The 11,125-nt window shown below is 40.0% G+C and overlaps 1 protein-coding gene across 1 annotated transcript in view; it reads left to right on the top strand.

Annotated features, from left to right (window-relative positions):
* SYNE1 (spectrin repeat containing nuclear envelope protein 1) overlaps positions 1 to 11,125 on the top strand; it is a 286,149-nt gene that overhangs the window by 108,729 nt on the left and 166,295 nt on the right. Inside the window, 1 exon segment of the mRNA XM_017887615.1 lies at positions 9,456 to 9,650. Within this exon segment, the coding sequence (XP_017743104.1) occupies positions 9,456 to 9,650 (195 nt within the window).

Here is an 11,125-nt window from a genome sequence, read left to right as displayed (position 1 = left end):
TTTTTTTTTTTTTTTTTTTACCTTATCAGTTCTTCCAGAGTAAACAAGAGTCCCAATGATGGTCATTTCTACTGCTGATTCAGGCAGGGATCTGAGAGAGAGAGAGAGAGAGAGAGAGAGAGAGACAGAGAGACAGAGAGATTCAGACCTTGAATCTAATTAAAGAAAGCTACATGCATTGATGTTGCTTTTTAACTTCGATTACACAAAATGTGTTTCCTTAGAGTTGCCAGGTTATTTTGGTTTTGTTGTGAGCCGTTGTTGTAAGAAGAAAATATACTCCAAATCTACCTTTTCTGGATATTGTTGTTTTAAGAAACTTAGCCAGGGGGTGTCCCTCCATTATTACTTCAGAAAATATGTCTCAGGCTTCATAAGTTCTGAGTCTCATCTTGTAATTGTCCCTGACTTAAATCATTTTTTAAAAGGTTAGACTAGGCAAAATATTAGCTTTACATGAGAAACAGAGATGATTACATTAATGCAGAAAGATATTGTTAAAAATGTGTCCATTTAAAATGCATGCTAAGAAATGTTTAGAAATTAAAATCTGGTTAATACTTTGGCAGTCTGATGAGGTATGCTGTTAAAATTATATTTATTTGGTATAAGTAGGGTCTTAGGATACTGAGGCACACATTCTCCTACATATTCATCACCCTGATGTAGGAAAATGCTGCCTGTCTGGGACAAGGAGCGTGTGACAGTCCTTCAGAAGGCAGGAGGGAAGAAAGATATTTTTAGATGTTAATTAAAAGCTATGAAAGCATGGGTTTCCAGCATGTTTATCAAAGACAGGGTAACTTAACAGCTTTAAGAGTGAAACATTGTACTTTGTCTTTCTTCTACTTTACATCTTCCTAGTTTTGGAAGCAGGATAACCTTGGAATACACTGCTTGTTCATATGTATAGTCAGATAAAATTGCATTCTTTTGCAATATATATATTTCAGTATAACACAAAAATGAGAACATTTCATCTAGAGACAACATATTGAGAAATAGTGGTTTCAGGTTTTTTACACTCTTGTAGCTTCTGAAGATAGAGATCAAAGTGCATAGTGTCCACTTTTAGGCCTTATTTTGGTAAAGAAAAAAAAAAACAAAACTATCTTCCGTAGGTCTTTCTGCTATCCCATAGTCACCCACCCTCAGCCACATTTGTAGAGGGTGCCATGAAAGCACAAAATGAGAATTAACCCTTGTTATCCAAGACCAGATCAATCAGGAGGACAGTCAGGGGCTTGGGGGACTATTAAAATGCCATTTACTTCTGAGCTTCCCCCATTTTATCACTAGAGTGCTAGTCTCCCAAACCCCTCTCCTTTCTAAAGGGGCCTCAGTGTCTCCCATTTCTCTTTAGCTGGTACCCCAGTTTTCTGTTGCCAGTGGCCACCTCTTTCTCATCTGAAGGGGTGTCCCTATTGCTCTAGTGTGCTCCCTGGGGCTCCTCGGTCTTCCTTGCTCCTGCGGTTCTGTCTGTCCAGCTGTTCCCTGCACCTCTGCTTCACTGTACTGGAAGGAGCCAGAGGACTTCCTTCAGGTTGAGTACGTGCTCCTCAGGGCAACCTCGATGGCTGTTCTGTAGGAGGCCCCCTTCTTCAAGCATTCAAAAGGAATATAGTGTAAATTATGCAAGGGCTGGATTAGAATGCATTTGAGGATTACTCACTCAGATTATCAGACGCTGATGTTGCAGAAAGTTTAAGTAGTTTGACCCTCTCTCCAGCTTCAGGACATCTCCACCTTTGTTCAAGCCCCCTATTCTTGTAGCCCAGGCGGCTGCCCACAATTGCCGAAGACCCATCACTGGTTCCCACAATATTTAGCAGCTGCATGAAAACAGGATCCTGGTGGCCTGCTCTGCCCTTCCAGAGTTCCTAACGGAAAATGCAAGTTAGCTTCCAATCAGCACCACCACCCTGTTGCTCAGGCATTAGGATGGAAACACACATAAACCGAATGTGGAGCAAAATGATGATTCTGTTCAAGGGATTTAATGGAGACAACTCAAAATTGCACATTAATTTTGAGAATTATAAATTAGAAGTGAATCTGTGACTTTTCTTGTCATTAAGGTCAACCACATGACTTTTTGTCCCTTTCTAAGTTGGCAGTAGCCGTGCTAGCCATTGCAGCAGTAAGGAGGTACAGCTAATTTAATGAAGATTACCAGTCACTGGGGCTTAATGTTTTATTAAGAGAGAAAATATATTAATGTTATATTAACTAATTCTATTAATATATTATATTAATATAATTAGAACATATTAATGTTCTAATGGGAGGGAAAGAAAATAGCAATAACGTAGAATTTAGTATAATTTCATGTATCATTACATATTTACCATTTTTCATATGAGCTATTTTTGCTACCTTGTGCTATCTGTGCCTAAGTTCTACAAGTTCTGGAACACAGCTGCCTACATGAAAAGCTGGTGGTATCACAGTATCTAAATTTGTTCTTAGCTTCTGGAATGGTACTTTAAAAATTTCAAGCACTGTTATAGAATTACTATTTCTAAATTTCAACTGAATGGGCGTGAGGAAGTCCAGTATGGTTTTTTATATTTCCTAAAAACTAATAGAAATACTTTAGTTTTTACTTCTTTCCCAACACTCTTTTGGAAGTATTCACGTTTTTTTAAGGAGGTAACCTAATTCCTGCATTTTCCCTTTAAACACTTGTCTAAACTACTGAATTTGTGTGGGATGCTGTGCCTTTCTGGTTGTCCTCTCTAAATTGTCTTATAGATTTCATTTTCTTTTTTTTCTAAGACAGAGTCTCACTCTGTTGCCCTGGCTGGAGTGCAATGGTGCGATCTTGGCTCACTGCAACCTCCACCTCCCAGGTTCAAGCGATTCTTCTGCCTCGGCCTCCCCAGTAGCTGGAATTACAGGTGCTTGCCACCACGCCAGGCTAATTTTTGTATTTTTAGTAGAGATGAGGTTGCACCATGTTGGCCAGGCTGGTCTCGAACTCCTTACCTCAGGTGATCCACTCACCTTGGCCTGCCAAAGTGCTGGGATTACATGCTGAGCCACCACGCCTGGCTGTCTTACAGATTTCATTTTAAGGCTTGAATGCAGTTCATGAGCTGACTTGTGGCTGTTGTTCTGACTGTTAAGCCCTCTGTCATTGCGACCTTATTATCGTGGGCATCTGGTGCTTTGGGGACATGTGTTGCCACACTAAGCTCAGTGATAAATAGGACACAGAGCTCTGTGGTTATTTTGTTTTTTCATATATGTAACAACTAAAATAGAATGTGGGAAGAACTGTGGTCTCTCATCTGATCTTGGAAGTGAAGCAGGGTTGGGCCTGGTTAGTACTTGGATGGGAGACTGCCCAGGAATACCAGGTGCTGTAGGCTTAAAAAAAAAAAAAAAAAAAAGCGCACGGGCTCCCGCCTGTAATCCCAGCACTTTGGGAGGCCGAGGCGGACGGATCACAAGGTCAGGAGATCGAGACCATCCTGACTAACACAGTGAAACCCCGTCTCTACTAAAAATAGAAAAAATTAGCTGGGCGTGGTGGCAGATGCCTGTAGTCCCAGCCACTTGGGAGGCTGAGGCAGGAGAATGGCATGAACCCAGGAGGCGGAACTTGCAGTGAGCCGAGATCGCGCCACTGTATTCCAGCCTGGGTGACAGCGCGAGACTCCATCTCAACAAAAAAAGAAAAGGAAACATTCCAGCCTGGTCAACACGCTGAAACCCCATCTCTACTAAAACTACAAAAATTAGCCGGGAATAGTGGTGCATACCTGTAGTCCCAACTACTCAGGAGGCTGAGACAGGAGAATTGCTTGAACCTGGAAGGTGGAGGTTGCAGTGAGCCAAGATGGCGCCTGGGTGACAGAGCGAGATTCCATCCCCTACAAAAAAAAAACAAAAAAAAATATTGTGTTCATGTAGATAGTTCTGAAAGTCACATAACATAAGGTCTGTGCTTCTTTTCACCCTTGGTATTGAAGAGTTTTTATGTTAGAGAAGTTCATAGAACTTCTCTAAGCTATGTAAGTGTCATACACATGCCAAGTTTACAATTACAAATCAGAAACCCAAAAGCATGCATTTCATCTCTTTCTCCTTATCTTGAATCATATATTGACAGGTAGCTGATGGCCACCAGCTCTTATACTCAGAGTTATGGGACTGAAGACATATTTGATGGCTGAATTTTTTTTTTAATTGAGGTGAAATTCACATAACATAAAATTAACCGTTTTAAATTGTACAATTTAGTGGTATTAGTACATTGACAATGTTGTACAACCACTGTCTCTCTCTGGTTCCAAAACATTTTTATGACCCCAAAAGAAAATTTCATGCCCCCTGAGCATGGCTGCTAGATCTTGAAGTTAAAAACTCTAGCTACCTTCCAAAAATGTCCACTCACCTTTAAGAGTAAACTCAAGCATGAGTGGAAAGGACTGCCTCTAACAAGATTTAAGTGAGGCTGGGCACAGTGGCTTACACCTGTATTCCCAGCACTTTGGGAGGCCAAGGCGGGTGGATCACTTGAGGTCAGGAGTTCAAGACCAGCCTGGCCAACATGGTGAAACCTCGTCTCTACTGAAAATACAAAAAGTAGCTGGGCATGGTGGTGCATGCCTGTAGTCCCAGCTACTTGAGAGGCTAACACAGAAGAACTGCTTGAACTCAGGGGGCGGAACTTGCAGTGAGCTGAGATCCTGCCACTGCATTCCAGCCTGGGCAACAGAGCAAGACTGTCCCCCAAAAAAATAAAAAAAAGATTTAAGTGAACAGTTCCAGATTTTCCTAATTCCTTCATTACTGACTGCAGTACATTCAGAGAGCTATTTTAGAACATTGTGAGTTTTAAATGGAAGCTGATAACTTCAGTGTGCACCTGGTTGGTCAAATCCACTGAGATTTAATGAGGTAGTGCTGGTGAGAGTTACCAGCACATCAGACAGAAAACAAATCTGATTGTGGGCTACATTTGGTGGAAAGTAGGTTAAACGAGATCTAACCAGGACTTTGAGGAGACAGAGTTTGAAAATTTGGAATGGCAACAGGAGTGGGTAGGAGATACTATAAATGTAAATGTGTGTGGAAAAGCACAGAAGAGAGGATGAGAATGAACACAGTGTGAAATTGTTAGGAGTCTCTTCTTGCTTGTACAGAAGGATCAGTGTAAAAAAAAAAAAACAAAAAACAAAGACATAATAAGATCCATCTAATTATGGAAGAGCATTTAAAATCAGACCAAATAGATTTGATACTTTTAGCGTTCAGGCACAAAACATTATTATGAAATAATAGAAAATACTGAATGGAAGTTTTCTTAATGTATAATACTTTGAATGTATAAAAAATACTTTGAATATGTGATAAACAATATCAGTCTGTAAATTCATTGCAATCACATTTTTAAAATTGCAGCAAGTTTTTTGGTGGAGGCTGATGAGCTAATTCTAAAGTACACTGCAGGCTAGGTGCGGTGGCTCACGCCTGTAATCCCAGCACCCTGGGAGGCTGAAGTGGGCAGATCACTTGAGCTTAGAAATTCAAGACCAGCCTGGCCAACATGGTGAAACCATGTCTCTACTAAAAATACAAAAATTAGCCGGGTGTGGTGGTGCATGCCTATAATCCCAGCTACTCTGGAGGCTGAGGCAAGGAGAATCGCTTGAACCCAGGAGGCAGAAGTTGCAGTGAACCAAGATCTCGCCACTGACTCCAGCATGAGCAACAGAGCGAGACTCTGTCTCAAAAATAGTAATAATAATAATAAAGTATACTGCAAATGTGTGGGAACATATGTATTAAAAATGCCAGAAGTAAAGAATAACCAGGACAGTCTTGAAAAAGATTGATAATGTTGAAAGACATATCCTACCAGATAGGGAGATTTATAAAGCTACAATAATTAAGATTGCATGATATTTGCACAAACAGCCAAATGAGTTGATGGGACAGAATTCGAGGCCAGAGCAGAATCACATTTATACAGACACTTGGCTTGTGGCAAAGATTACACTGCAAAACAGTGGGCGAAAAGAAAAAAAAAAGAATTTTCACCTCTTTCTACACTGGACATGAAAATTAAGTTTATATGGTTTGTAGATCTAAATGTGAAGTTATTACCAAAGAAAAGTTTGAAAATAATATTTTAAAATATCTGTGGTGAATGATCTTTTTTAAAAACATTCTAATCCAGCACAGACTGATACTTTAGTAACATTAAATCAAATGCTGCTTGGATGTCATAACTGTCAAATTACTATAAACGTTTCTTAGCACTTGCTCTCAATATGTTTATCTCATCATAAGCCAGTAACAAACATTTTGCAGACTGTTATTATTCCGTGGACCATGCTTTGAGTAGCATTGTTATAGAAGATAACCTATGAGATTGTATTCTATTTATGACCTTGGGTTAGGCAAAAGATTTCCTATATAGGACACCAAAAGCCCTAACAGTAAAGGAAAATATTGATTCTATTAGACCATGATAAAATTAAGAACTTCTTTCCATCAAAAGATATTATTAAGGAAATATTTCCCCATTAAGGGAAAATCATGCCTCAACATGGGAGCAGATTATTTGCAATATGCAGAACCAAAAGAAACACAGGCACTCCTATCCAGAATATACAAACAACTCCATACCTCAATAAGAAAAGGAACAACTCTAGTAGAAAATGGGCAAAAGATTTTTAGCTGTCAGTCACAAAAGACCCTCAGTCTCATTAGTCATCGGGGAAATGGAAATTAAAATTACAATGAGATTGCACTAGTAAACTCACCAGAAAAGCTTAAAGTGAGAACAATTCATAGCCAGGTGACAGTGGAATATGATATAATGATAAAAATGGATGAACTCTTTCTACATGCAACAAAATGAATGACTCTCACAATCACGAAAGAAGCCAGACACAGAGCAGTGCACCGTGTATGATTCCATTTCTATAAAGCTCAAATAAGGGCCAAAGTCCTCTGACATTTGTGAGTTAACACAGTGTTGACTTTTGAGGACGGCAGTAGCAAGAAGGAGGAGGTCAAAAGAGCTTGTAGAATCCTGGAAATGTTCCATTTCTTGATCTGGGTAGCGGCAGCATGGATATATATATATATAGTTGGTGTGCTTATAATCTGTTCACTTTTCTAGATGTATATATTAATAGTTTATGTAAAAATTGTCATGATGATATTTGATATTAGGAAAAGATAAGGGGTTTTTGCTGTTTAACATTGTGAGAGCCCACTCTGAGGAGGCACTGTGCTTACAGCAAAGCCTCCACTCCTGTGGGAAAAATAGGAATTATGCAAATAAGGGCACATTGGAAACTATGAAATGCTGGCAAATATAAAGCCTATGCTACTTTACTTGAAATCATAGTTGCCTCTGTAGTGATAGAGCCTGTTTTTCCAACTTCATTGAAATTCTAAATAAAAATTTCTCCTGTGAGGATTCCATCTAAAGAGCAAGTCGTAAAATACCCCCAAAAAAGAGAAATAAAATGAAGTATAATTATGATAGACAGGAAAACAGGGCGCTATTGAGAGAGAATGATGGAGATTTTCTTAGGATTGGGTGGTCATGAAAGGCCTCTCTGAAGATATGACAATTAACTAAGAGCAAAGGATGAATAGAGTCATCACACACAGAGCGGGAAGAGTTTTCTGTGTTGAGGGAACAGCATGTTCAAAGGCCCTGAGGCCAGGAAGTGACTGAAGTGGGGCCCTGAAGTGGCTGAAGAAGGCAGGAATATGATGAGCAAGAAGGGAGTGTGGCACACGAGGCAGGAAGAGTGAGACCACACAAGTTTGATTTATGTCACAGCAAGAATCCAATACATATTTTAAAGAAGGGGAGTGAGAGGACCTAATTGATATTTTCAAAAGGTTGCTGTAGTTGCTTCATATAGACTGGGCTGGAGCAACAAGAGTGTAAGCAGATGGACTCATCAGTAGAACATTATATAGCAACTCAGTCGAGAGGAAGTTGACTTTGGCTTCAGGTGGGGGCAGAGGGGATATTCAGATATACATGATATAGTTTTGAGATAAAAGCCATTGGACGGCCGGGCGCGGTGGCTCAAGCCTGTAATCCCAGCACTTTGGGAGGCCGAGACGGGCGGATCACAAGGTCAGGAGATCAAGACCATCCTGGCTAACCCGGTGAAACCCCGTCTCTACTTAAAAAAAAAAAAAAAAAAAAAAAAAAAAAAAAAAAAAAAAAACTAGCCGGGCGAGGCGGTGGGTGCCTGTAGTCCCAGCTACTCGGGAGGCTGAGGCAGGAGAATGGCATAAATCCGGGAGGCGGAGCTTGCAGTGAGCTAAGATCCGGCCACTGCACTCCAGCCTGGGCAACAGAGCGAGACTCCGTCTCAAAAAAAAAAAAAAAGCCATTGGACTGGGTGATGCATTGGATCTGGTAAGTGAAAGAGAGGAAGGTGTGAAGAGTGACTCTGAAGTCTCCAGCTTGAGCCATAGTGAGAGGTGTTGGAAGACAGGAGGGGAAGCAGGTTTAGGCTTAACACTATGCAGACGAACTAGGTAAGTTGAACACACAGCCTGAAACTTAGGGCAGGTGTTTGGGTTAGGGATGTACCTTTGGAAGTGCTCAGGATTAGAAAGCATTTGAAGTCTTGGGAATGGAAGACATCACCTGGGAGAGACCTTTATTTTTTTAGAGTTTGATAAATAAGAAAAAATGAGCAGTGTGACCACATAGAAATAGGTTACAGGTTTCTCCCATCCTGTGAGAAACGATGTGAGTTTTGGACTAGAGTTCAATGCTGTTTCAGATTTGGGGAAAGCAATAGGTGAATGTGGGTAAATCATGTTAGGTAAGAAAGTAATACATTTTATTTTCAACATTGTATTGGAGACTCTTAGAAATGATTGAGAAATGTGGTGGCTCGTGCCTGTAATCCAGGTTGGAGTATTCCCTGAAGCCAGGAGTTTGAGACCAGCCTGGGTGTCATAGCAAGATCCTGTCTTTACAAAAAGTAAAAAAATAAAAATAAAAAATAAAAAATTTAGCCAGGTATGATGGCACACACCTGTAGTCCTAGCTTCAAGCGGGAGGGTTGCTTGAGCCCAAGAGTTCAAGATTACAGTGAGCTGTGATCATACCACTGCACTCCAGCCTGAGTGACAAGAGTGAGACTCTAAAAAATAAAATAATAAGTTGGTATTACAGATGATCCTTGTATTACAGATGATCCTATTGAAAACTAGAAAGATTAATTAAGTTGCTCAAACTCACTTTGGTTAGTGATACATACATAAAATCAGAAAAGTCCTGGCCTTTCATTTAGAAACTTAGGTGAGTAGTCCCCTATTTGTTGATTGATAATGATTCCCAGGTGAAATATCTTTCGCTAATCCCAATGGATGTGAGACTCAGCTAGTGCTAATGATCCCTCAGTGAAGAAAATGAATACATGAGTGTGATTCCACAGTCTTTCCTCCAGGCATTGATGGATGAGATTCTCATGCTCCAGGATGAAATCAATGAGCTCCAGTCCTCTCTCGCAGAGGAGCTGGTATCCGAGTCTTGTGAGGCCGACCCCGCGGAGCAGCTGGCCTTGCAGTCCACGCTCACTGTCTTAGCCGAGCGAATGTCCACCATCAGGATGAAAGCCTCAGGGAAACGGCAGCTTTTGGAGGTAACCAATAACTCTAAAGTGGCCTCCTCACTTCTGAGTTAACTTTTAACATTATGTTACCAAGTATGTGGGTTACTTACCTATCTATATTTTCATTGCTTCCCTCTCCCAAACTGGGACTGTGTTTCAAGAATGGTCTTCATGGCTGGGCGAAGTGGCTCACGCCTGTAACCTCGGCACTTTGGGAGACTGAGGCGGGTGGATCACAAGGTCAGGAGTTCGAGACCAGCCTGGCCAACATAGTGAAACCCTGTCTCTACTAAAAATACAAAAATGAGCCAGACATGGTGGAGTGCGCCTGTAGTCCCAGCCGCTTGGGAGGCTGAGGCAGAAGAATCGCTTGAGCCTGGGAGGCAGAGGTTGTGGTGAGCTGAGATTGTGTCACTGCACTCCAGCCTGGGCAACAAAGCAAGATTCTGTCTCAAAAAAAAGGTCTCCTGAATAGAGTACAGTCGGTGTGTAGCCATGAATATGTCCTTTGACCCCTTTCTGACTCATTTCAGGCATGAAATAATGAGAATGTGGAAAGCACATTATTGGTAGACATGAGCCTTGTGAAGAATAATTGTAGAAGGTTTGCATAGTGGTTTGCTGTGTTTACATGACAGCATTTGGTGGATGATATTACTAATACTATAAAGAATAAATCCTACTCAGTCACTGTTAGCCAATTCAAATATAGTAATTCATGAAAATACTCTTGCAATTCTGGTTCCCACATTACTTAATTTAAATATTATTTAATATAGAGACAAATTTGGGCAGCAGTAATATCTGTGTTAAAAATCAGCTATCTTCCTTTTTTTATTTGTTCTCTCGTAAATTCTTGGCCCTAAGCTTCTAGGCTACTTTTATTGTTGCTTCTATAATTTGGTTAGACTGGAGGCTCCCCAAAGACCTTTATAGTATCTATCATCTTGTATCTCTTGGCAGCTTCTCTGGCACATAATGGGTTCTCAATACATTTCTTATTATATGAACCAAATATTATTTTATTTAGCTGCTAATTATAACATAATGCAATTAACCATGACCCTGTTGTGGGATGTGTAGTCTCTCTCTAGTTTTACCTATTATATGATTAGTCAAATAATCTATTCATATATTAGGTTGGTGCAAAATAATGGCAAAACCACAGTTACTTTTGCACCAACCTAATACTTCTTATATTAGAGAAATTTAAAGCCAGTGTGTCTGCCCTACTTATTAATTTCCATTTTAAATTAATAAAATTTTAAAATAATGAATTATTCATAAAATAATTTTAAAATATTTATTTTAAAAGTTAACTTTTATTTCATTTATATTGTCCCCAGTAACTCTATGAAAACTTGTGGGGTTTCAAAATGAAGTGATTGGCCTGATTTTTTTTAACATGAATTATTTGCAATCATTGAAAAACTCAGAGAGCTAACCTAGAAATTTAGATTTCTGCCTTCACTTGAGATGAAAGTTAATATTGGACCACCCCTTCC

The sequence above is a fragment of the Rhinopithecus bieti genome, unplaced genomic scaffold (genome assembly GCF_001698545.2).
Source record: "Rhinopithecus bieti isolate Rb0 unplaced genomic scaffold, ASM169854v2 scaffold_16097, whole genome shotgun sequence".
Classification (NCBI taxonomy): domain Eukaryota; kingdom Metazoa; phylum Chordata; class Mammalia; order Primates; family Cercopithecidae; genus Rhinopithecus; species Rhinopithecus bieti.
Note: the sequence above shows the minus strand (reverse complement) of the source record. Positions and strands in the feature narration are given on the sequence as shown.